A 26,267-nucleotide genomic window follows, 5' to 3' on the forward strand; every position below is an offset into this window, starting at 1 on the left:
CCCATCAGCAGATAAATGGATTCTAGCTTTACTGAGCAAGACCCTGCCCACCAGAGCAAGACCCAGTTTTCCCCACTCAATCCCTCCATCAGGAAGCTTATACAAGCCGCATTTAGCATCATCTACTAGAGGGCAGATAAAAGAAGCAAGAAGAACCACAGTCTCAAAAGCATCACAGAAAGTTAATCAGGATGAAAAAGCAGAAAGTTATGTCCCACGTGAAGGGACAAGATAAAACACCTCAAAAAACTAAATGAAGTGGAGATAGGAAACCTTCCAGAAAAAGAAATCAGAATAATGATAGTAAAGATGATTCAGGATCTTGGTAACAAAATGGAGAAGATGTAAGAAGTGTTTACCAAAGACCTAGAAGCACTAAAGAACAAGCAGACAGAGATGAACAATACATTAGAAGGAATCAATAGCAGAATAACTGAGGCAGAAGAATGCATAAGTGACCTGGAGAACAAAATGGTGTAAATCACTGCCACAGAACAGAATATAGGGGAAAAAAAAATGAAGACAGTCAAAGAGACTTCTGGGACAATGTTAAATGCATGAACATTTGCATTATAGGGGGAGTCCCAGAAGGAGAAGAGAGGGAAAGGACCAGAGATAATATTTGAAGAGATAATAACTGAAAACTTCCCCAATATGGGAAAGGAAACAGTCAGCCAAGTCCAGGAAGCACAGAGAGTCTCAGGCAGAATAATCTCAAAGAGGAACACACAAAGACACACAATAATCAAACTAACAAAAGTTAAAGACAAAATATTAAAACAACAAGGGAAAAAAATGACAAATAACATACAAGGGAACTTCCATAAGATTATCTGCTGATTTCTCAACAGAAACTCTGCAAGCCAGAAGGAAATGACATAATGTAAAGTGATGAAAGAGAAGAATCTATAACCAAGAATAGTCTCCCAGCAAGACTCTCCTTCAGATTTGATGGAAAAAATCAAAAGCTTTCCAGACAAGCAAAAGTTAAGAGAATTCAGTGTCACTAGACCAGCTTTACAACAAATGCTAAAGGAACTTCTCTAAGTAGAAAACACAAGAGAAGGAAAAGACCAAAATAAACCCAAAACAGTTAAGAAAATGGTAATAGGATCATGCTAAGTCGCTTCAGTCGTGTCCAACTCTGTGCGACCCCATAGATGGCAGCCCACCAGGCTCCCCTGTCCCTGGGATTCTCCAGGCAAGAACACTGGAGTGGGTTGCCAATGGATTAAATGTACCAACCAAAAGACATAGACTGGGCAGATGAGAACATGTACATGTATGTATTTCAACTTACCACACCACTCTACTTAACCCCCCAAATTATATGTAATTATTTTATATTGTTAGATTAATCATATTTCCTAATGATCTTTTATTTTTTGTCTGGCTATTGATTGTGAAAACTAATAAACATCTTTACTATTGTGATTATGTAACTATTATTCACTTAATACCATTGTATCATGATTGGTCAATAGAAGATAGTAGAATTCTATATCACCAAAGCTATCATTTAATAGAAAAATCTATTATCACTTTTTAAAATCCAGATGCATATCAGAATTATCTTAGAATTTTTTCATAAATACAAATGCCCAGGTTTTGCATTTTTTTTTCCAGAGCTCCAGATGTGTTTCTAATGAGTAGCCATGTTTAAAAATAACTAGACTATATGATGATTTTATCTTGTTTGTTTCACATTTTCTATTTCATATTCAATGCTCCCATTTCATTTAGTTTGTTTCCAACTTCTCCATCTCTTCTTCTTGATGTTCTTTCTCAAGCCTTTATCAAGCATAGTAGAAAAACCTTTGTATACATATATATATATATATATAAGATAATAGATATATTTTAGAAAACTTATGAATTTTTGCCTAGCTAAAAATTTATGACATTTTGATTCCACTTGCTTAACTTAGTATGAATAGAATGCTAGGTTTCTAATTTATAAAAAAAATAGGCAACAAGCAACACAGGTTTATTGTGTAGTACAGGGAACTATAGTCAGTATCTTGTAAACCTATAATGGAAAAGAATCTGAAAATAATATATGTGTATATATATAACTGAATCACCTTGCTGTGCACTTGAAACACTGTAAGTCAACTATACTTCAATAAAATATATATATTAAGAAAAAAATATCATATGTATTTGAAAGGAAAAAAGTAAAACCCTTTGTGGATTGGAAAATTCTAGCATATCTGCAACAGTGGAAACAGTGGCTGACTTTATTTTTGGAGGCTCCCAAGTCCCTGCAGATGGTGACTGCAGCCATGAAATTAAAAGACACCTACTCCTTGGAAGAAAACTTATGACCAACCTAGACAGCATGTTAAAAAGCAGAGATGTTACTTTGCCAACAAAGGTCCGTCTAGTCAAGGCTATGGTTTTTCCAGTAGTCATGTATGGATGTGAGAGTTGGACTATAAAGAAAGCTGAGTGCTGAAGAATTGATGCTTTTGAACTGTGGTGTTGGAGAAGACTCTTGAGAGTCCCTTGGACTGCAGGGAGATCCAACCAGTCCATCCCAAAGGAAATCAGTCCTAAGTGTTCACTGGAAGGACTGATGCTGAAGCTGAAACTCCAATACTTTGGCCAACTGATGCGAAGAGCTGACTCATTTGAAAAGACCCTGATGCTCTGAAAGATTGAGGGCAGGAGGAGAAGGGGATGACAGAGGATAAGATGGTTGGATGGCATCACCGACTCAATGGACATGAGTTTGGGTAAACTCCAGGAGTTGGTGATGGACAGGGAGGCCTGGCGTGCTGCAGTCCATAGGGTCACAAAGAATCGGATACGACCGAGCAACTGAACTGAGCATATCTGAAACATAAGTACTAGAATTAATAACCAAATGTGGCATACAAGGCTGTAACATATAAGGTTGATAATCAAAAATTAATTTTTGGAGAGAGAAGTGAAATCATTTTTGAAACAGCATCAGGACTTTGTTACCAAAGCATACTTGGGTTTGCTTGCCCACACTCAGTAAAATCCAGTCTATTGACATCAGATTGTGGTGAAGGAAATTGCAGCATTTATTGTTGGGTACTATACATGGAGTCTGGGACAGCTAGTTTTCAAAAAGCCTGAACTCCTCAGTGGGTTTCAGCAAAACATTTTTAAAGTCAGAGTGAGGGAGGGGTCTCCCAGGTTATGTGATGCATTTATGTACAGTTGTCTGATTGGTTGATGTCAGTGAAGTAAATGATGGTGTCACAGGGGTTAATTTTCATCCTTAGGCTCCAGTAGGTCTTGGGTGCTCATGGTCATCAAGTAGTTGATTTCTTTCATTTGGGAGGGGTTTTAGCATCTGTAAAACAGTTAAGGAAATTCAAATCAGAAACTATTATCTAGGTACTTTAGAGAGGAGCTAAAAGCAAAGGATTCTTTACCAATTGAGCTATGAGGGAAGCAGAGGATGGGCTTCCCTCAAACCTAGTCAGTAAAGAATTTGCCTGCAATGCAGGAGACCCGGCTTTGATTCCTAGGTTGGGAAGATCCCCTGGAGAAGGAAGTGGCAACCCACTCCAGTATTCTTGCCTGGAGAACCCCATGGACAGAGGAGCCTAGCAGGCTACAGTCCACGGGGTCACAAGAGTCGGAGACGACTTAGTGACTAAACCATCAAGAGCAGAGGATATGGGGGAGGGATCTCTTGGGAAGGCCACGTAGGGTCCTGCTTGGTTACAACTTGTAAAATACTTCTTTTCTAATACTCTGAATTAATTAGTTTCAAAAGTAAACAGTTTCAAAAGATGTCAGCCCAGAAGTTCTGATTTTTTTTTTTTTTTGCTAATCTATTTTTAATTGAAGGATAATTGCTTTACAGAATTTTGTTGTTTTCTGTCAGACATCAATAAGAGTCAGCCATAGGTACACCCTGTCCCCTCCCTCCCAAACCTCCTTCCTATCTCCCTCCCCATCCCACTCTTCTATATTGTCACAGAGCCTCTGTTTGAGTTCCAAGTCATACAGCAAATTCCCATTGGCTATTTTACATATGGTATTTTAAGTTTCCGTGTTACTCTCTCCATATGTTCATCTACATATGGAGTGGGTTGTATTAGTTTCAGATGTACAGCAACCTGATTCCATGTATATATTGCAAAATAGGCAAAACAGTCAGTCTAGTTAATATCTGCAACCACACAGTTAAACATTTTTTTCTTACACTGAAAACTTTTGTGATACACTGTCTTAGCTACTTTCAAGTATTCAAAATAGTATTATTAACTATAGATACCATTACAGCCAGAACTTATTTACTGTATTACTGGAAGTTGTCTTTTGACCACATTCACCTTCTCCCACCCACACACACCTTTCCCCACCCCACTTCACCCCGCCCCACCTGCCCCATAACCACCTGTTTTCTGTATCTGTAAGTTTATTTTTGTTCTATATATTGCATGTAAATGAGATCATATAGCATCTGTCAACTAATTTCACTTAGTGTAATTCCCAGTTGTTTTCATGTCTTGGCTATTGTAAATGCTTCAGTGAGCATAGGGGTACAGATGTCTTTTTCAATTAGTGTTTTTGTTTCCTTCAGGTAAATACCCAGAAGTGGAATTGCTGGATCCTATGGTAGTTCTATTTAACATTTTTTGAGAAATCTCCTTTCTGTTTTCCATAGGGATATACCAGTTTACATAATCACTGACATGTATAAGGATGGTCTTTTCTACACATAGTTGCGAACACTTGTTATTTTTTGTCATTTTTGTAATAGCCATTCTAATAAGCATGGACTGATCTCATTGTGACTTTGATTTGCATTTCACTGATTATTAGTAACATTGAGCTCCTTTTTATGTACGAGTTAGTCATTCTGTATGTTGTCTTTGAAAAAAGTATCTATTCAGATCTTCTGCCTGATTTTGAATGATTGTTTGGTTTTTGTTATTGTACTGTATGAGTTCTTAATTTTTTTTTGCAGAGGCATATAGTTTGAACTATGGTCAGTTGTTTTCTATTTTCTCTTTAAACTAGAATTTGTGGATAATAAATTTCATCTTAACTTGATCATATTTTTGTCATGTTTGCTTTGTAAACTAGGTTTTATCTTTTACCCTTCCTACTAGTTTTATAAGTGATTGACCTCTACTGTATCTTTGCCTTTACCAATGAGATTTTTCCTCTCATGGTTTTCATATTTCTTGTAGTCTTTTCTGCTTAGAAAAGTACTTTTAGCCTTTCTTGAAAGCTGGTTTGATGGTGCTAAAACTCTTAGTTACAGCTTGTCTGTAAAACTCTTGATCTCTCCTTCAAATCCGAATGAAAGCTTTACTGGGTCGAGTATTCTTCGTTGTAGATTTTTCCGTTTCTTCATTTTAAGTATATCATGTCACTCCCTTCTGACCAGCAGAATTTCTTTTGAAAAGTCAGCTTATAGCCTTATGGGGATACCTTGTATGTCTTGTTGCTTTCCCCCTGTTGCCTTTAATATTTTCTCTTTATCATAAGTTTTGCCATTTTAATTACAGTGTGTCCTGGTGTGGTCCTCTTTAGGTTGCTTCTGTTTGGAGTTCTGTGCTTTCTGCACCTGAGTGTGTGTTTCCTTCTACCATGTTAGGGAAGTTTTCAGCTCTTATGTCTTCAAATACGTTCTCTGCCTCTTTCTCTCTCTCTCTCTCCTTCTGGGACCCATATAGTGTGAATATTAGTGCACTTGATGTGTCTCAGAGGTCTCTTAAATTTTCCTCATTTTTTAAATTCTTTTTGCTGTTCAGCTTGAGTGATTTCCACTACTCTCTGTCTCCAGCTCAATGATCCATTTCTCTGTATATCTAATCTACTGTTGATTCCTTCTATTGTATTTTTTATTTCAGTAGTTGTATTCTTCAGCTCTGCTTGGTTCTTTATACTTTTCTAATTCTTTGTTTAAAATTTCTAACTTTTCATTCTGTTCATTCAGTCTTCTCTTGAGTTCCTTGATGATCTTTATGATCACTACCTCGAACTCTCTGTTGGGTTGATTGCTTGTCTCCACTTCATTTAGTTCTTCTTTTGGGCTTTTATCTTGTTCTTTCATTTGGAATCTCTTTCTCTGTCACCTCTTTTTGCTTAAATTGCTGTTTTTGTGTCTATGTATTTTTGGGGTTACATTTCCCAATCTTAGAGAAGTGGTCTTATGTAAGAAGTATCCTGTGGGGCCCAGCAGAACACTCTCTTCTGGACACCAGAGCTATATGCTCCAGGGGTGCCCTCTGTGTGAACTGCTTGGTTCCTTCTGTGGGCAGTCTGGTAGGCATAGCTTGCCCCCAGCCTGGTTGTCTGTGAGGCCACACCCTGTGGGTAGCTGCCCTCTGTTGGTGGGTGGGGCTTGGTCCTGGCGTGGCTGGCTGCATGTTGAGAGTGGTCCTGGTGCTGGTGCCAGCCTGCTGGTGAGACAGGATCAGGAGGGAGCTGGCTATGGAGCCCTGGGAGGTGTGTGTAGGGGGTGGCGTGTAGTACTAGTATTGGCCTGCTGGTGGGCAGGGCCAGTTCCTGACACAGCTGGCTGAAGAGCCCAAGGTATTCTGAAGTTGGTGTCTGCTCATTGGTGAGTAGAGCAGGGCCCTCCGGGTCCTGGACTGGTATCTTCCCATTGGTAGGTGGAGCTGAGTTCTGGGTTCTTTGGCTGTGGGGCCTGAGGGCCCTAGAGCTGGTGTTGGCCCTCTGGTGGGCAGGCCAGGGTCCTTGGGCTCCTGGGGCTAGTGCCACCAGCCAGTGAGTAGGGCCAGGTCCTGGGCCCTTTGGTGGGTGAGACAGGATCAGGCTCAGAGGTCCTATGACAGTTGTCCTGCTGGTGGATGGGGCTGTGTTCTCACTCAGCTACCTGCCAGGACTGGTTCATACTGGCTGGAGGGTAGGGGCAGGTCCCAGCCCTAATAAGCAAGAGAGAGGATTCCATAATGGTAGATGCCAGCACCAGTGTCCCCAAGGTAAGTACTAATTGCCTCTGCCTGTCTGGTAGGCTCTTCAAGATTGGTCAGTGGGTCTGACCCAGGCTCCTTTCAGATTGCTGCTTCTGTCCTGGGTTCTGAAGCATGTGAGACTCCCTGTAAGAGTGGAGTCTCTTATTTCCCTTAGCCCTCTGGCTTTCCAGAAATTAAGCCCTGCTGGCTTCCAAAGTCAAGTGTTCTGGGACCTCATCTTCCCGTGTTGTACCTTCAGGTGGGGAGCCTGATGTGGGGCTCAGATCTCTGGGGTATGGATCCTGACTCTACCACATCTCTGCCCCTCTACCCATATCATTGTGGTTCCTGCTTTATGTCTTTAGTTGTAGATCTCTTCTGCTAATCTTCAGGCTGTTCTCATTGATAGTTGCTCTATACATAGTTGTAGTTTTGGTGTGCTGCTGGGAGGACGTGAGCCCAGGGTTCTTCTACTCCACCATCTTGGCCCCCACCAGTTCTTAATATATTTTGGATATTAACCCTTATCAGATATTTAATCTGCAAATATTTTCTCCCATTCCATAAGAATTCCCATGCCATAGGAATACCATAGGTTTCTTTTTCATTTTTTTAATGATTTCCTTTTGTTGTGCAGAAACTTTTTTGTTTGATGTAGTCCCACTTATTTTTTGTTCTGCTGCATTTTGGGAATCCAGTTCTAGGATCAGGCTGAGTGAACAGTGACCAAATGAAAATTGAAATACATCATATTATTTCATTCTAGGATCAAGCCCACTTTAGTTATATGGTTGATTTTTCTCTTTTCTAGGTGTGTAGTCAACATATTTGTTTCTTGATGTATCAACAACTTTAGTATAAAATTATGCTTTTTAAAAATCTGCTGACATCTTTCAGGCTTGGCACATTCTCTGTGAGCATGAAATCTACTTCTATAGGCATATAGCCTTGCTAAAGTAAATCAAGCATAAAACTTGGCTTCAAATGAGTTAAGTGTTAGGAGTAGATTTAACAAGAAATACACAACACATGTATGCTAAAAATCATGAAACATTACTAAGAGAAATTAAAGAAGGCCAAAATAAATGAAGAGATAAGAGATATCATAATCATGGATAGAAACTTAATATTGTTAGATAGCAGTTATTCCCAGATTGGTCTAATGATTTAGTGTAATTCTAATCACAATCTTAAAAGGACTTTTTTTGTAGAAATTGATAAGCAGATCCCAAACCATGAACTTCCAGATGTTCAAGCTGGTTTTAGTAAAGGCAGAGGAACCAGGGATCAAATTGCCAACATCCGCTGGATCATCAAAAAAGCAAGAGAGTTCCAGAAAAACATCTATTTCTGCTTTATTGACTATGCCAAAGCCTTTGACTGTGTGGATCACAATAAACTGTGGAAAATTCTGAAAGAGATGGGAATACCAGACCACCTGACCTGCCTCTTGAGAAATTTGTATGCAGGTCAGGAAGCAACAGTTAGAACTGGACATGGAACAGACTGGTTCCAAATAGGAAAAGGAGTACGTCAAGGCTGTATATTGTCACCCTGCTTATTTAACTTATATGCAGAGTACATCATGAGAAACGCTGGACTGGAAGAAGCACAAGCTGGAATCAAGATTGCTGGGAGAAATATCAATAACCTCAGATATGCAGATGACACCACCCTTATGGCAGAAAGTGAAGAGGAACTAAAAAGCCTCTTGATGAAAGTGAAAGAGGAGAGTGAAAAAGTTGGCTTAAAGCTCAACATTCAGAAAACGAAGATCATGGCATCTGTTCCCATCACTTCATGGGAAATAGATGGGGAAACGGTGGAAACAGTGTCAGACTTTATTATTTTGGGCTCCAAAATCACTGCAGATGGTGACTGCAGCCATGAAATTAAAAGACGCTTGCTCCTTGGAAGGAAAGTTATGACCAACCTAGATAACATATTCAAAAGCAGAGACATTACTTTGCCAACAAAGGTCCGTCTAGTCAAGGCTATGGTTTTTCCAGTGGTCATGTATGGATGTGAGATTTGGACTGTGAAGAAAGCTAAGCACCGAAGAATTGATGCTTTTGAACTGTGGTGTTGGAGAAGACTCCTGAGAGTTCCTTGCAAGGAGATCCAACCAGTCCATTCTAAAGGAGATCAGCCCTGGGTGTTCTTTGGAAGGAATGATGCTGAAGCTGAAACTCCAGTACTTTGGCCACCTCATGCGAAGTGTTGACTCATTGGAAAAGACTCTGATGCTGGGAGGGATTGGGGGCAGGAGGAGAAGGGGATGACAGAGGATGAGATGGCTGGATGGCATCACCAACTCGTTGGACGTGAGTTTGATTGAATTCCAGGAATTGGTGATAGACAGGGAGGCCTGGCGTGTTGCAATTTATGGGGTCGCAAAGAGTCGGACACGACTGAGCAACTGAACTGAACTGAAGATTTATCAGGAAATGTGAGTGATAGAGAATAACCAAAACAATCTTGAACATAGGACCAATGTTGGAGGATTTATTCTACTTGATGTTTAAGATTTACTGTGTATAAAGCTACTTAATCAAAAGAGTATAGTAGTATTGTACAGATAAATCAGTGAGACAGAATATATTCATAGATGTAGTGTCAGCTGATTTTTGACAAAGATGCCAATACAGTTCATTATGGAATGGAAAATTTTCAACAGATGGTGCTGGGAAAATCAGAGATCTGTGTGGAAATAGCATTAACCTTGATATACCTCATGCCATTCACAAAAATTAATATGGGGTAGATCATAGATTTAAATGTAAACACAAATTATGAGCTGTCTAGAAGACAATACAAGAGGATACTTTTGAAAATCTGAGGTAGGCAAAGTTTTTTTTCCCCCTTGAGAAAGGTTTCAGAACACTAGAAGAAAAAGAAGACAAAATAACTGCATCCAAATTTAAAACTTCTGTTTATCAAAAGACAGCATCAAGAAAATGAAAAATCAATCTATACTTGGGGAAGAATATCCACAATACATATATATAACAAAGGACTGGGCATAAGATCTGTTCAACAGATCCTTTACCAGAAGGATCTATGAATGGCTAAAAAGCACATGAAAAGAAATACAGTATCATTGGTCATCAGATAAATACAAATTATAACTACAGTTTCATATCAATTGCCACTTGCTAAAATTATTAAAATTTAAAACTTACATTGTTTTGGTGAGAATGTCAAGGAGCCTGAAACTCTCATATGCTGCTTGTGGGAGTGTAAAAGTCTGTGCAACCATTTTGGAAAACTGGTATTTTCTTACCCTCTGACCCAACAATCTCACTCTTAAGTATTTTCCCAGGAGTATAAAAGTATGTATCTGAAAAAAATGTATATAAGCTTTATTTGTAATAGTCCCAGACTGGGAATACTAAATATTAGTAAACAGGAGATTTTGGATAAATTGCAGCATGTTCATATAGTGACATTTTGCTCAGTGATTAAAGAAAAACATGCACTACTGAAACACACAAAAGCATGGCTCAATCTCCAAATTATGTGGAATGGGCAAAGCCAGAGAGAAGATAGTGCCAACTATATATGAAATTCAAGAACAGGCAAACTGTGCTGATGGAAACCAGGTTAGTGGTTGCTTTGATTGACTGGAAAAGGGCATGAGGGAGTTTCATGGGTAATTGGAAATATTCTACATCTTGATTGGGATGGTGGCTACATGGTTGTATACATTTGCCAAAATGCATGAACTATACACTTAAGATCTATGCATTTCACTCTATAAATTTAACTTTGAAAAGGCCATTGTTTTTTGACTTTTAGTAAGAATCATACCAAATGATTTCTTTTTTCTATTCAAAAACTTGATCTTGCTTCCAAGACTCCCTTTAAACTTTCTTAAAATTTACAATGGCTTGTACTTTTCTCTTTTTATTTTGCATCTTTGTTTTACTTATTGTATCTGTGTTAATCATATGCTTTTTTGTTCCATTATCTGTTGTTTTCTGATGTTGATGTCTTTGTCTCACAGCTAGATTTCACTTACTGAGAAAGATATATTAGAAATTCCAATGATATTTATGTATTTATGTATTTCTCCATTTAGATTTTTTTTTTCATTTTTGGATTATATATTTTGAGGATGCCCTATTAGGTGCATACAAATATGTAGAATTTTTATGTTTTTTGTTGGATTGACCCTTTTATCATTATGAAATGTTCCTTTTATCTCTATTAATACCAGTTGCCTTAAAGTCTACTTTCTGTAGACTTCCCTGGTGGCTCAGACAGTAAAGCATCTTTCTACAATGCGGGAGACCCAGGTTCGATCCCTGTGTTGGCAAGATCCCCTGGAGAAGGAAATGGCAATCTACTCCAGGACTATTGCCTGGAAAATCCCATGGACAGAGGAGCCTAGTAGGCTACAGCCCATGGGGTCGCAAAGAGTCAGACACAACTGAGTGACTTCACTTCACTTCATTTCACTTCTACTTTCTGTGATTAGTATAACTATACCACTTTTTCTCTGGCTTTGCTAAGTATATGCAAAATAATTGTTTGTATGTTGTATTTTTTTTCTATCTGTTTTTAACCATTCTCTTTCTTTATTATAAGGTGTATCTCTTGTAATCAGCATGTACTTGGATTTTTTAAAAAAATCCAATCTGAAATTGTTTGTTCTTTAATTGGATTTGAAGTCCTTTTACATTCAACATAATTACTGATAATTGGATTGAAATTTGCTATTTCCCTTTTGCCATCTGTTTCTTATTTTTTTTTCCTCTTGGCATTGATATTAATTAAACATTTGTTATTATTCTATTTTCTCCCTTGAATAGTTAGTTAACTGTAAATTCTTTTAATGATTAGCCTGGAGATGATTTCCTAAGAGACAGGAGACTTCTATTTCTTTGTTTTTTCTACGATACAGTAATTCAGGGGATCCAATAAACATTTGCAACAAATTCTTGTAGATTTACTGTATTCTCTTAATGTTTTTAAAGGACCTGAAATATTTTTTATGAATACAATGTTAAATAAATTAACTGTTGTTTCTAGAATCACACCCAGAAAATTTGATACTGTTCAAGCATCCAAGGGTCACAAAAGTGGAATTATCACCAGTGATGTTGAAGACTTAACTTTAAACAAGAGGGGAATACGGACATCATTTACATTTAGGAAAGTGAGGCAAACACCTTGTAATTGTAGTAAGTATATAATTTGTTTCTACTGTAAATGGAGTAAATCTAGTTTGAAAATCTTTTTAAGTCCATCAGAACTGAGAAGAGCTTTATCTGAACTCCTGTAATGGCATTTACCATATTCTGCCTTGTATTGTACTTACTTATACTTTTCTTAACCACCCTCATTAGAGTTTATATTTCTTGAGGGCAGGAACTGTATCTTACTCATCTTTATTTTCCTTAAACATAGTACTTGAGCATTATTGGATTCTAAATGTTTTATTTGTTGTACTCATGGTTAAGAGGACTACAGTTTGGGGGCATTAAAGTATCACTGTACAAAAATAGATTTTTTCGTGAAACAGCTTATCACATTTTTAAATTACTTCCCATTAATGCAACAGGGAAATTGAGGATGACAAATTGTTCTCTAATAAGTAGATAACTTTAGGGGGATAAAGAGTGGTTTGTCTTATTTGGAAAGGAGTGTTCAAAAACTTGTCAGGAGGATGCTGTTTTGTATTGTCTCTACAAGTGCATCATTACCTGTTTTTCTTAGACTTAATAAATTAAAATCCCTTTTTGTTTTATAAGTAATGACAGTGATGTTAAGATTCTTTTTACATTTTGGTGGTTTCAATTATGTGAGGTATCTCAACAGGAGCTTTTGGACTTAGTCATCTTAAAATTATGTTTTAAATTAGAAATCCTTTTTATATGTGCATGATATTATTCTGTTAGGAAACTTGAAAGCTTCATATTTGATATTGTCATGTTAGTGAAAAGCTTAAAATAGATTTTAACAGATTTTTGTTTCTTCTGCTAAAAGTGGCAATGAAGACTTAAAATATCACAATTTTTTCATTGATTAAAAATGTTTATTTAGCATTTGATGAATGTCTAACACAGCCATAGATTTATAAGCTATAAAAAAATAAACCATGGCTCTGTACCCCAGGAACTTGAAGTCTAGTAGGAGAGAAAAGTTCGTTTTCTTATGCCAATATTTTTGTTGTTGTTAAGGACATTAACTAAGTAATTTTTATTTTTAAATTATAAAAGTATGATAACATTTACAGGAGACTTGGAAAATACAGAAAAAGTAATATATAGTTTTACAATATATTACAATTATTTTTAAGTAGATAAATCAAAATTTTTATTTGGAGTTTCATTATCAAACTCTCAAAAAATAATAGAATGAATGTACAGAAAAATAGAAGGATATAGTAGACCTGAAAAGCACTATGAACCAGCTCAACAAAATTAAGGATTTATACAAATTTTCACACAGCAGCAGGGTACAAATTCTGTTTAAGTTCCCATAGACTATGAACCAGGAGACATTAGAATATCCAGGGACATAAAACAAGGTGCACAATTTTCATGATCACACACTAGCAAAGAAATGCTCAAAATTCTCCAAGCCAGGCTTCAACAGTAGTGAACTGAGAACTTCCAGATGTTCAAGCTGAATTTAAAAAAGGTAGAGGAACCAGAGATCAAATTGCCAACATCCTTTGGATCATCAAAAAAGCAAGAGAGTTCCAGAAAAACATCTACTTGTGCTTTATTGACTATGCCAAAGCCTTTGACTGTGTGGATCATAACAACCTGTGGAAAATTTTTAAAGAGATGGAAAGACCAGACCATCCTACCTGCCTGCTGTGAAACCTGTGTGCAGGTCAAGAAGCAACAGTTAGAGGCAGACATTGAACAACGGACTGGTTCCAAATTGGGAAAGGAGCACGTCAAGACTGTATATTGCCACCTTACTTATTTAACTTTTGTGCAGAGTACATCATGTGAAATGCTGAGCTGGATGAAGCACAAGCTGGCATCAAGATTTCTGGGAGAAATATCAATAACCTTGAATATGCAAATGACACCACCGTTATAGCAGAGAGTGAAGAAGTAAAGAGCCTCTGGCTTAAAACTCAACATTCAGAAAACTAAGATCATGGCATCTGGTCCCATCACTTCATGGCAAATAGATGGGGAAGCAGTGGAAACAGTTGACTGACTTTGTTTTTTTGGGCTCCAAAATCACTGCAGATGGTGACTGCAGCCATGAAATGATTAAAAGATGCTTACTCCTTGGAAGAAAAGCTGTGACCAACCTAGACAGCATATTAAAAAGCAGAGACATTACTTTGCTGACAAAGGTCCATCTAGTCAAAGCTATGGTTTTTCCAGTAGTCATGTGTGGATGTGAGAGTTGGACTATAAAGCAAGCTGAGCACCGAAAAATTGATGCTTTTGAACTGTGTTGTTGGGGAAGACTCTTGAGAGTCCCTTGGACTGCAAGGAGGTCCAACCAGTCCATCCTAAAGGAAATCAGTCCTGAACATCATTGAAACTGCCTCATTGGAAGAGACCCTGATGATGAGAAAGATTGAAGGCAGGAAGAGAAGGGGATGACAGAGGATGAGATGGTTGTATGGCATCACCAACTTGATGAACATGAGTTTGAGCAAGCACTTGGAGTTGGTGATTGACAGGGAAGCGTGACGCATTGCAGTTCATGGGGTTGCAAAAAGTTGGACACGACTGAGCAACTGAACTGAACTAAAAGGTTTTGAAATCATACAGAATCTCTTATCACTGTGGAATTATGTTAGAAATCGATATAAAAAGATATTTGAAAATAACATGCATATTTTCAAGTGCAGTGTGACATTTACCAAGAGAGATCTTTGGCTAGCCATTGAAAGCCTCAGGAAGGTTAAAAGACTGAAAAAACAGAGGTTGATTGCAGAGAAGAAAGCATTTAAGTGAGCAATTAATATCAGTATGATAAATTAATATCAAGGATATTTAAAAATCTCCATGCATTTGGTAATTAAATGTCTATTTTTAAATGATGGGTGTATCTAAGAAGCCATAACAAGGAAAATTGGAAAATATTTGTAACAGGATAAAAATGAAAGGAAAATTTATTTCATGCAGCTGAAGCTGCTCAGTGCAACTAAATACAATGTGGAATATTAGATAAGGTATGAAAACAAATAATGGACACTAGCATAAGTGAAATTTGAACAAAACCTGAACTTTAGTTACTAATACTGTATCATGTGGTAATTTCCTTTTTTTTTTTTTACAACATAATATTTCTTTACTTTCAGAATTGGTTTAGAAGTTTCAAGCCTCAATTTTTTTTTTCAAATATTAATAAAATAATAAGCTTTTAAGACTTTCAACAGTAATACTGGATGCCAGAATAATTGGACCTATATAAAGTTTTGAGTGAATATAAATTAGAAATCTAGCATTCTGTTCATACTTAGTCAAACAAATGGGACCAAAATGTCATAAATTTTTTAGCTAAGCAAAAATTTGTAAAGTTTCTAAAATGTATATATTATACTTACTATTTATGTATGTATATGTGTGTGTGTATAAAAGCTATTCTACTATACTTGATAAAGGCCTGAGAAAGAACAACAAAAAGAGAGACCAAGAAATTGGAAAGCATAAACTAAATGAAATGGGAGCGCTGAATTTATTAATTTAGTGTAAGGGATGGTGTAAGAAGCTCTGATTATTCAGTTTACAATTTTTTTAAAAGTTCAAGGCCAACTTTTAGATACTTTTAGTCAAAATTTGTGGATTTAAGTAATAATTCCTTTACATAATTTAGATGTTCATAGTTTCCAAGAGAGTACAATTTTTACCAAGACTAGTTGAAAGTAATTTGTATATTGTAGTGTAATTATAATTCTGTTGTAACTGACATACTAACCCATCTGTTGCCACATGTATGTTAGAGCCCTCAACGTTTCTAGGGCTACTCTTTTCTTAAATGTCCACATAAAGTGTTTAGCACTTCACTTTACTCATTAGTAGGGACTATATAGTTCCACCCCCATTTAAGATTTGGCATCTTCTAGTTACATTTAGGGAAAATTCCTGAAGTCATCAATGCTATAGCCCAATTCTTTGCTGCCATATAATTTATAAATATTGCTTTAAGTCTTGTCTGTGATTTCTCTGGGAACACTACTTTTTCCTTTATTCTCTAGTATACTACCCATAAAAAGATGTGTGTCACAGGCTGGCTGAAGACAAAGGGAATTTAGAGCATAGCAGAGAATAGGAAGAATTTGAAATGAATATTAGATGTTATTATAAAGAACAGGGAACAAATTCAAAATTAATTTGACATATTGTATCCTAAATTTCCTCAGTCACCTCATTTACTTTGTGTTCTCCTTATGATTTACCTTTTTTTTTGGAAGGAGGCAGCACAATGTAGTCATTGAGAATATGGGTTTTGGAGTTTCCATTGCCTGGGTTCAAATCTTAACTCTGTGACTTACCATATTTGTCACTTTAGTATCATTATTTAATGTTCTGTGTCAGTTTCCTCATCTGTAAAATGAATGTACTGGTTCTTACCTCACAGTATTACTGTGAGACAATATATATAAACCACTTCAAATAGTATTCATTAAATCTTGTGATTATTACCAAATCACACACTGTTTCTAGGTCTGGTTCTTCTTCTGAGAGTATTAGGGTCCCCAGAACTCCTACTAAGACAAAAACCCTAAATCCTGTTAATTGCTAAGTTTCTTCAGGTTAGGCCAGGCCCATCAAGATCCTTTCTTGAACAGGAGGACCCTTAATCCTAAGATGAAATAAGCATCTTCAATATAAGGCATGCAGAATTACAGTCATGTTTTGTTGCAGATGGATTTACCCCTTTTTATATTAGACCCTTCATATATATAACTGGTAAGAACTATTTTTTTTTAATGATAAATAAGAACCTACTTATCCCTAGTCATCAAATGTGGATTGATTTGCCTTTTCTTTTGTGAAAGCAGTCATAACTTTATTATTCATTTGGATAAAAATAATGGTTTAGGGATTTCCCTGGCAATCCAGTGGTTAAGACTCTGCACTTCCAATGCAGGAGGACCCTGGACTCGATCTCTGTTTGGGGGTCTAAGATCCCACATGGTGTGGCCTAAAAATAAATAAATGGTTTATATTGCTTTATTTTTTTCATCAGATTACCCTTTGGTCTGTGATAGCCAGATGAAGGAGACTCCTGCATCATTTCCAGAGAGTGATAAAGAAGCCTTACAACTGGAGCAAGATTATGTCCATCGGGTTTATGAGGAAATTGCTAGGCACTTCAGCAGCACGAGACACACCCCTTGGCCACATATAGTAGAGTTTTTGAAAGCTTTGCCAAGTGGTTCATTAGTTGCTGATATTGGATGTGGAAATGGAAAGTATCTTGGCATCAATAATGAGTTATATATGGCAAGTAATTACCTTTTCTGGCTTTATTTTTGCTTTATTTGTAAAGGTTATCACCTTCCTCGTGTTATAATGCTGTGTTTTTAGGTCATTGCAGAAAATTTATAACAGGTTGAAAATTAATGAACACTCTTATTCTTTTTTATTCCCCTAGAAATTTAGAGGCATGCCATTATTTGTAGTTTCTTGGCTTTTTGTTCCCTTTAGATTATGCTTTCTAAGAAGATTACTTTATCAGTAAAACTATCTTATATAACTTTATAGGTTATAAAAAGGATTTTTATTTATAGGAAACATTTTCTTTGCTTAGTTCCTCATAAGAAGTATAAAGTAGATACTGTGATCCATCTTTAATAATTGAAGAAACTGAGTCTCACAGAGTTTTTATATTATTTCCTTGGTATTGTATTATTGGGCTTCCCTGGTGTCTCAGACAGTGAAGAATTTGCCTGCGAGTGTGGAAGACCTGGGTTTGATCCTTGGGTTGGGAAGATCCCCTGGAGGAGGGCATGGCAGCCCACTTCAATGTTCTTGCCTGGAGAATCCCCATGGACAGAGGAGCCTGGCAGGCTACAGTCCATGGGGTCACAAAGAGTCAAACACAACTGAGCAACTAAGAAGAAGTGAAAGTCGCTCATTTGTGTCTGACTCTTTGCGACCCCATGGACTGTGTAGTTCATGGAATTCTCCAGGCCTGAATACTGGAGTGGGTAGCCTCTCCCTGTCTTAGAGGAGATAACTAGAACTTGAGCCCATGCCTTATGACTCCAAATCTAGTATTCTTTTACTCATAGTAGAAAAAAAAAGGTTAGTATTTATTGTCTTTCTGTTGAGAAAATTAAGCCTCAAGTAGATGAAAAATTTGACCAAGGTTATAGTGCTCGACTTAGGATTGAACCCACTTCTCTCTGATGCCAAAGTTTTCAGTTTTTACAATTTCCTTTTCTTACAGATCTTTTTTTTCCCCTGCTGTGTTAGGAAGTAGGAAGTTCTCTGTGCATTACTGTGTTGTTTGTAAATACTCCTGTCAGCACTACTCTCTGAGGACTGGAGCTTCCCTTTCTCAAAGTTAGGGAAGGAAGGACTAGAGTAAGGGGATTATATAAGGAGAATGAGAGCAGTTCACTCATGGGCTGTTGTAGTATGTCAGATTGCTTATAATCTTTACCTCATCCTAGATATTATACACCTACATAAATAAAGAAAGGTAATACTGCAGTTGAGGAAAGGTAGACTTTCTTCATTAAGAGGCAGAGAAAAGAATTGCTTTTCATCAAAATAAGACATAAGTATTCATATATTGCCATCATCTTACAACTAAATTTTAGTTTATAAAGAATAAGGTCTTGTGAATTAACTTTGTTTATATTTAAGAGGAAATAGGTTTTAGATTTGTCACAGCTGTAACCATAGTTTCAAACAATATATCTTCTGATGTTTTAATCTTAAGGTACTGTCCAAAAATGTTTTTCAGTGAGTTCTGCTTTTACACTTTCTTGATGGTAACCTATGGCTTTATCTAGTCAGGTATCATTTGTGACAGTGAAACTAGGTTGAAGTCAGCCACATTGATTCAGTCATAGTATAACATTATCCTTTTACAGTCGAGACAAATGATTTCTTGATAATCTGAACAAAGAATCTAAAGCTGATTCAAGAAGGAATATATTCAGAAGAATTAGAAAATCACAAGTGCCCCCACTCTCCATTATCTGCATTCATTTCATCTGTGGCAGGCTGCATGTATTCTTTTCTTTCTGCTCTTCTACTGGCATTTTCTGACCTTAGAGAAGGCTTGGTAGATGTTGTTCATGAATGAATGAAAACTGCTTGCCTGGGTTGGAGTTAGGGTTTTCATTATACAAGAAATGGAATTATGTATGATAAAAGAGAAACCTACTCTTTTAAGCTGCTGAGGCCCCAACCTGGATGGAGCAATGATATTTGAGTGTATTTTGAACAACATCTTTGAGCATGAAAACACATGCGTTTCTTGACATTCATGAGATGATGTGACCTGAGACATTATTCTAAGTATTCAAATGTAGGATAGTCTCAAAATCTAAAAAATTATTAGTGTCACTGTTTTATATAGTTTCTAACAAAGTACATTTTTTAAATCCTAGCTTGGGTTCTCTTAGAAATAGTTTTATGAACAACTATTCATTTCTTTTAGAAGTAAATCTGTTCTTTTCCTATTTGAGGTATGCATGCACTTTTTCTTTTGCTATTTAACTCAAAAGTTCTATATTCTGGCTAAGAAACACTTCTTTTTCATACTTTTTCATTCCTAGCATCAGCATTAGCTGTTGGCTTTATTTTCAGAGTTAAAATTTACCAAAAAGATTTTATACCTTCAAGAAACTTATGGCCTTTATAATTGTACCAATAATAGATGAGATATGCATACCCAGAGCTTGGCCTAGCTTATTTACCAAGTGATGTTTTGTGCATTGTTCTTAAAGTACTTTTAGTCCAGATGTATTTCTTAGATAAATAATTAATATTTGGTATGAACTTTCTTGGTTGTTATAAATAGTTGAGATTGCAAATTTAATAAAATAATAATAATGTCAGGTATCTATAATGGTAAGAATTGAAGATATGATTATATAGGTTTCTTTTATACATTTCTATTTTTGTTTGGCTTTGCTTTTTAACTGTTGACTGCTCAGTAAAGAAAGGAACAGAAAGGATCTAACAGTGTCAAGTACCTGCTGTGTGCTAAGTGCTATAATGGGGAAGTGGGAAAGCTGACACTTGATCAGGTTATGACATGCTCAGGATTACAAGGTGTCAGGACAAGTTTTAACCTCATTTCCAACTGTAGAGTTCATACTGTGTGGCATTCTAAGAAGAGAGATACCTTAGAGGCTAGCTATGGTGACAGCATCAGGCTGTTAGCTCAGACACAGCAGGGCTGTCTGATGTCCACTTACTTACACATAAAAGAAACTTATTAATGGTTTGTTGAATAGTGAGGAGCAAATCTGTGAATTCACCTTCAATTTCTTACATGAAATTGAAGAATACCACACTCTCTCTCTCTCTCTCTCTCTATATATATATATGATGTGATCTATAATCTTGAAGGAAATGTGACAACCTCAAAATGCATGGTCTTTTAACTCAGTGGGGTACCCTAACTCAGAGTACGTTACATGGACTTCTCTTCATATCTAGAATTCAGGACAAGAATCTTGTGCATCCTTTGTTTCATATAGCAATAATAACTAACATTTGCATAGTGCTTTTATGGTTATTTAAATATTTAATATGAATCATTTCATTTGATTCTCATGCTAACCCTGAAAAGCAGGTATTTTTATAATGAGAAAACAGAGGCTCTGAGAGATTAGCTAACTATTACTCAAGACAGAATTCAGATCAAGAGTTTAATATGATCTTTTCATTGTACTTTATGCCTTTGCTTATTTCTCTGCCCTTTAAACTATATGTTGACAATCTGATTTTCCTATAATTGCATGTTTTCTCAGTAGTTCTTAATATGCTCTCTATTTTTAAAATTTATTTTTTATTGAAGGATAATTGCTTTATAGGATTTTATTGTTTTCTGTCAAACCTCAATATTAATCAGCCATAGGTATACATTTATCCCCTACCTTTTGAATCTCCCTCCCATCTCCCTCCCCATTCCACCTCTCTAGGTTGATACAGAGCCCCTATTTGAGTTTCCTGAGCCATACAGCAAATTCCTGTTGGCTATCTATTTTACATATGGTAAGATAAGTTTCCGTGTTACTGTTTCCATACATCTTACCTTCTCCTTCCCTTCCCCCATGTCCATAAGTCTACTCTCTATGTCTGTTTCTCCACTTCTGTCCTATAAATAAATTCTTGAGTACCATTTTTCTAGATTCCATATATATGCATTAGAATACGATATTTATCTTTCTCTGACTCATTTCACTCTGTATAATAGGTTCTAGGTTCATCCACCTCATCAGAACTGACTCAAATGTGTTCCTTTTTATGGCTGAGTAATATTCCATTGTGTACGTGTACCACAACGTCTTTATCCATTCATCTGTTGATGGACATCTAGGTTGCTTCCATGTTCTAGCTATTGTAAATAGTGCTGCAGTGAACAATGGGATACATGTGTCTGTTTTCGATTTTGGTTTCCTCAGGGTATATGCCTAGGAGTGGGATTGCTGGTTTTATTCCTAGTTTTTTCAGGAATCTCCATACTGTCTTCCATAGTAGCTGTATCAATTTTTATTCCCACCAACAGTGCAAGAGCATTCCCTTTTCTCCACACCCACTCCACCGTTTATTGTTTGTAGACTTTTTGATGATGGCCATTCTGACCAGTATAAGGTGATATCTCATTGTAGTTTTGATTTGCATTTCTCTAATAATGAATGATGTTGAGCATCTTTTCATGTGTTTGTTAGCCATCTGTATGTTTTCTTTGGAGAAATGTCTGTTTAGGTCTTTTTCCCACTTTTTGATTGGGTTGTTTGTTTTTCTGGCATTGAGTTATATGAGCTGCTTGTATGTTTTGGACGTTAATCCTTTGTCAGTTTTTTCATTTGCTATTATTTTCTCCCATTCTGATGGTTGTCTTTTCACCTTGCTTATAGTTTCCTTTGCTATGCAAAAACTTTTAAGTTTAATCAGGTCCCACTTTTTTACTTTTGTCTTTATTTCTGTTACTCTAGGAGGTGGGTCATAGAGGATCTTGCTTTGATTTGTCATCAAGTGTTCTGCCTATGTTTTACTCTTAAGAGTTTTGTAGTTTCTGTTTTTACATTTAGGTCTTTAATCCATTTTGAGTTTATCTTTGTGTATGGTGTTAGGAAGTGTTCTAATTTCATTCTTTTACATGTAGCTGTCCAGTTTTCCCAGCACCTTTTATTGAAGAGGCTGTCTTTGCCCCATTGTATGGTCTTGCTTCCTTTGTTGAAAATAAGGTATCCATAGGTGCATGGGTTTATTTCTGGGCTTTCTACCTTGTTCCATTGGTCTGTATTTCTGTTTTTGTGCCAGTACCATACTGTCTTGATGACTGTAGCTTTGTAGTATAATCTGATGTCAGGAAGATTGATTCCTCCAGCTGCATTCTCATGACTGCTTTGGCTATTTGGGGTCTTTTGTGTTTCCATATAAATTGTGAAGCATTTTGTTCTAGTTCTGTGAAAAATGCCATTGGTAATTTGATAGGGATCACATTGACTCTGTAGATTGAATTTGATGGTATAGTCATTTTCACAATATTGATTCTTCCTACCCAGGAACATGGAATATCTCTCCATCTGATTATGTCATCTTTGATTTCTTTCATTAGTGTCTTATAATTTTCTGTGTACAGTTCTTTTGTCTCCTTAGGTAAGTTTATTCCTAAATATTTAATTCTTTTTGTTGCAATGGTGAATGGCATTGATTCCTTAATTTCTCTGATTTTTCATTGTTAGTATATAGAAATGCAAGTGATTTCTGTGTATTGATTTTGTATCCCACAACTTTGCTAAACTCACTGATCAGCTCTAGTAATTTTCTGATACTATCTTTAGGATTTTCTATGTACAGTATCATGTCATCTGTAAACAGTGAGAGCTTAAATTCTTCTTTTCCAAACTGGATTCATTTTATTTCTTTTTCTTTTCTGATTGCTTTAGCTAGGACTTCCAGAACTATGTTGAATAATAGTAGTGAAAGTGGACACTCTTGTCTTGTTCCTGATCTTTATCGACTAGGGAATGCTTTCAGTTTTTCACCACTGAGAATAATGTTTGCTGTAGGCTTATCTTACATGGCCTTTTAAGTTGAGGTAGGTTCCTTCTATGCCCATTAGTTGAAGACGTTTATTCATAAATACACAGAAGAACTGTACAAAAAAGATCTTCACAACCCAGATAATCACGATGGTGTGATCACTGACCTAGAGCCAGACATCCTGGAATGTGAAGTCAAGGGGGCCTTAGAAAGCATCTTTCTAAAACAAAGCTAGTGGAGGTGATGGTTTTCCAGTTGAGCTATTTCAAATCCTGAAAGATGATGCTGTGAAAATGCTGCACTCAATATGCCAGCAAATTTAGAAAACTCAGCAGTGGCCACAGGACTGCAATAGGTCAGTTTTTATTCCAATCCCAAAGAAAGGCAATGCCAAAGAATGCTCAAACTACTGCACAATTGCACTCATCCCACACACTAGGAAAGTAATGCTCAAAATTCTCCAAGCCAGGCTTCAGCAATATGTGAACCGTGAACTTCCAGTTGTTCAAGCTGGTTTTAGAAAAAGCAGAGGAACCAGATATCAAATTGCCAACATCCGCTGGATCATGGAAAAAGCAAGAGAGTTCCAGAAAAACATCTATTTCTGCTTGATTGACTATGCCAAAGCCTTTGACTGTGTGGATCACAATAAACTGTGGAAAATTCTTTTTTTTTTTCTTCTAATTCTATTTTATTATTAAACTTTACATAATTGTATTAGTTTTGCCAAACATCAAAATGAATCCACCACAGGTACACATGTGTTCCCCATCCTGAACCCTCCCCCCCCCCCCACAACATCCCCTGGAGGGTGGAATCCCAGTGCACCAGCCCCAAGCATCCAGCATCACGCATTGAACCTGGACCAGCAGCCCGCAAATTTCCTACATGACACTCTACATGTTTCAATGCCATTCTCCCAAATCCTCCCACCCTCTCCCTCTCCCACAGAGTCCATAAGACTGTTCTATACATCAGTGTCTCTTTTGCTGTCTCGTACACTGGGTTATTGTTACCATCTTTCTAAATTCCATATATATGCATTAGTATACTGTATTTATGTTTTTCCTTCTGGCTTACTTCACTCTGTATAATAGGCTCCAGTTTCATCAACCTCATTGTATTTTTGGAAAATTCTTAAAGAGATGGGAATACCAGACCACCTGATCTGCCTCTTGAGAAATCTGTATGCAGGTCAGGAAGCAACAGTTAGAACTGCACATGGAACAACAGACTGGTTCCAAATAGGAAAAGGAGTATGTCAAGGCTGTATATTGTCACCCTGCTTGTTTAACTTATATGCAGAGTACATCATGAGAAACGCTGGGCTGGAAGAAGCACAAGCTGGAATCAGGATTGCCGGGAGAAATATCAATAACCTCGGATATGCAGATGACACCATCCTTATGGCAGAAAGTGAAGAACTAAAAAGCCTCTTGATGAAGGTGAAAGAGGAGAGTGAAAACTTTGGCTTAAAGCTCAACATTCAGAAAACGAAGATCATGGCATCTGGTCCCATCACTTCATGGCAAATAGATGGGGAAACAGTGGAAACAGTGTCAGACTTTATTTTTGGGGACTCTAAAATCACTGCAGATGGTGACTGCAGCCATGAAATTAAAAGATGCTTACTCCTTGGAAGAAAAGTTATGACCAACCTCGATAGCATATTGAAAAGCAGAGGCATTACTTTGCCAACAAAACTTCATCTAGTCAGGTTATGGTTTTTCCAGTGGTCATGTATGGATGTGAGAGTTGGACTGTGAAGAAAGCTGAGCACTGAAGAATTGATGCTATTGAACTGTGGTGTTGGAGAAGACTCTTGAGAGTCCCTTGGACTGCAAGGAGATCCAACCAGTCCATTCTGAAGGAGATCAGCCCTGGGATTTCTTTGGAAGAAATGATGCTAAAGCTGAAACTCCAGTACCTTGGCCACCTCATGTGAAGAGTTGACTCATTGGAAAAGACTCTGATGCTGGGAGGGGTTGAGGGCAGGAGGAGAAGGGGATGACAGAGGATGAGATGGCTGGATGGCATCACTGACTCGATGGATGTGAGTCTCAGTGAACTCCGGGAGTTGGTGATGGACAGTGAGGCCTGGCCTGCTGCAATTCATGGGGTCGCAAAGAGTCGGACATGACTGAGCGACTGAACTGAACTGAATTCATAAATGGGTGCTGAATTTTGTCAAAGGCTTTTTCTGCATCTATTTAGATTATCACATGGTTTTTATCTTTCAATTTGTTAATATGATGTATCATTGATTGATTTGCATATATTGAAGAATCCTTGCATTCCTGGAATAAACCCAACTTGATCATGGTGTATGATATGTTGCTGTTTTGATATGTTTTGATATGTTGCTGAATTCTGTTTGCTAAAATTTTGTTGAGGATTTTTGCATCTATGCTCATCAGTGATATGTAGTTTTCTTTTTTTTGTATTGTCTTTGTCTGGTTTTGGTATCACGGTGATGGTGTCCTCGTAGAATGAATTTGGAAGTGTTCCTTCCTCTGTAATCTTTTGGAAGAGTTTTAGAAGAATAGGCATTAGCACTTCTTTAAAGGTTTGATAGATTCTCCTGTGAAGCCATCTGGTCCTGGGCTTTTTTTTGGGGGGAGATTTTTGATCACAGTTTCAATTTCAGTGCTTGTAATTGTGTTTTTCATAATTTCTATTTCTTCCTGGTTCAGTCTTGGAAGATTGGACTTTTCTAAGAATCTGTCCATTTCTCCCAAACTATCCATTTTATTGCCATATAGTTGTTGCTGGGAAAGATTGAGGGCAGGAGGAGAAGGGGACCACAGAGAATGAGATGGTTAGATGGCATCACTGACACAATGGACATTGGTTTGGGTGGACTCTGGGAGTTGGTGATGGACAGGGAGGGCTGGCGTGCTGCGGTTCATGGGGTCACAAAGAGTCGGACACGACCAAGCAACTGAACTGAATAGTCTCTTGTAATCTTTGTATTTCTGCAATGTCTATTGTAACCTCTCCTTTTCATTTCTAATTTTGTTGATTTGATTCTTCTCTCTTTTTTTCTTGATGAAGGCTTGTCAATTTTATCTTCTCAAAGAACCAGCTTTTGGTTTTATTAATCTTTACTATTGTTTCTTTTTTTTCCCCATTTATTTCTGCTCAGATCTTTATGATTTCTTTCCTTCTACTAATTTTG

General features: G+C 37.0%; 1 protein-coding gene across 3 annotated transcripts in view; it reads left to right on the plus strand.

Annotated features, from left to right (window-relative positions):
* Positions 1 to 26,267, plus strand: part of ALKBH8 (alkB homolog 8, tRNA methyltransferase) — a 125,564-nt gene that overhangs the window by 69,501 nt on the left and 29,796 nt on the right. For all 3 annotated transcript variants that reach the window (XM_070384283.1, XM_070384282.1, XM_070384281.1), the window contains 2 exons: positions 11,952 to 12,103; positions 17,097 to 17,353. In XM_070384283.1, coding sequence (XP_070240384.1) covers positions 11,952 to 12,103; positions 17,097 to 17,353 — 409 coding nt within the window. The remainder of the gene's footprint in view (positions 1 to 11,951; positions 12,104 to 17,096; positions 17,354 to 26,267) is intronic.

The sequence above is a fragment of the Bos mutus genome, chromosome 15 (assembly GCF_027580195.1).
Source record: "Bos mutus isolate GX-2022 chromosome 15, NWIPB_WYAK_1.1, whole genome shotgun sequence".
In the NCBI taxonomy this organism is placed as follows: Eukaryota; Metazoa; Chordata; class Mammalia; order Artiodactyla; family Bovidae; genus Bos; species Bos mutus.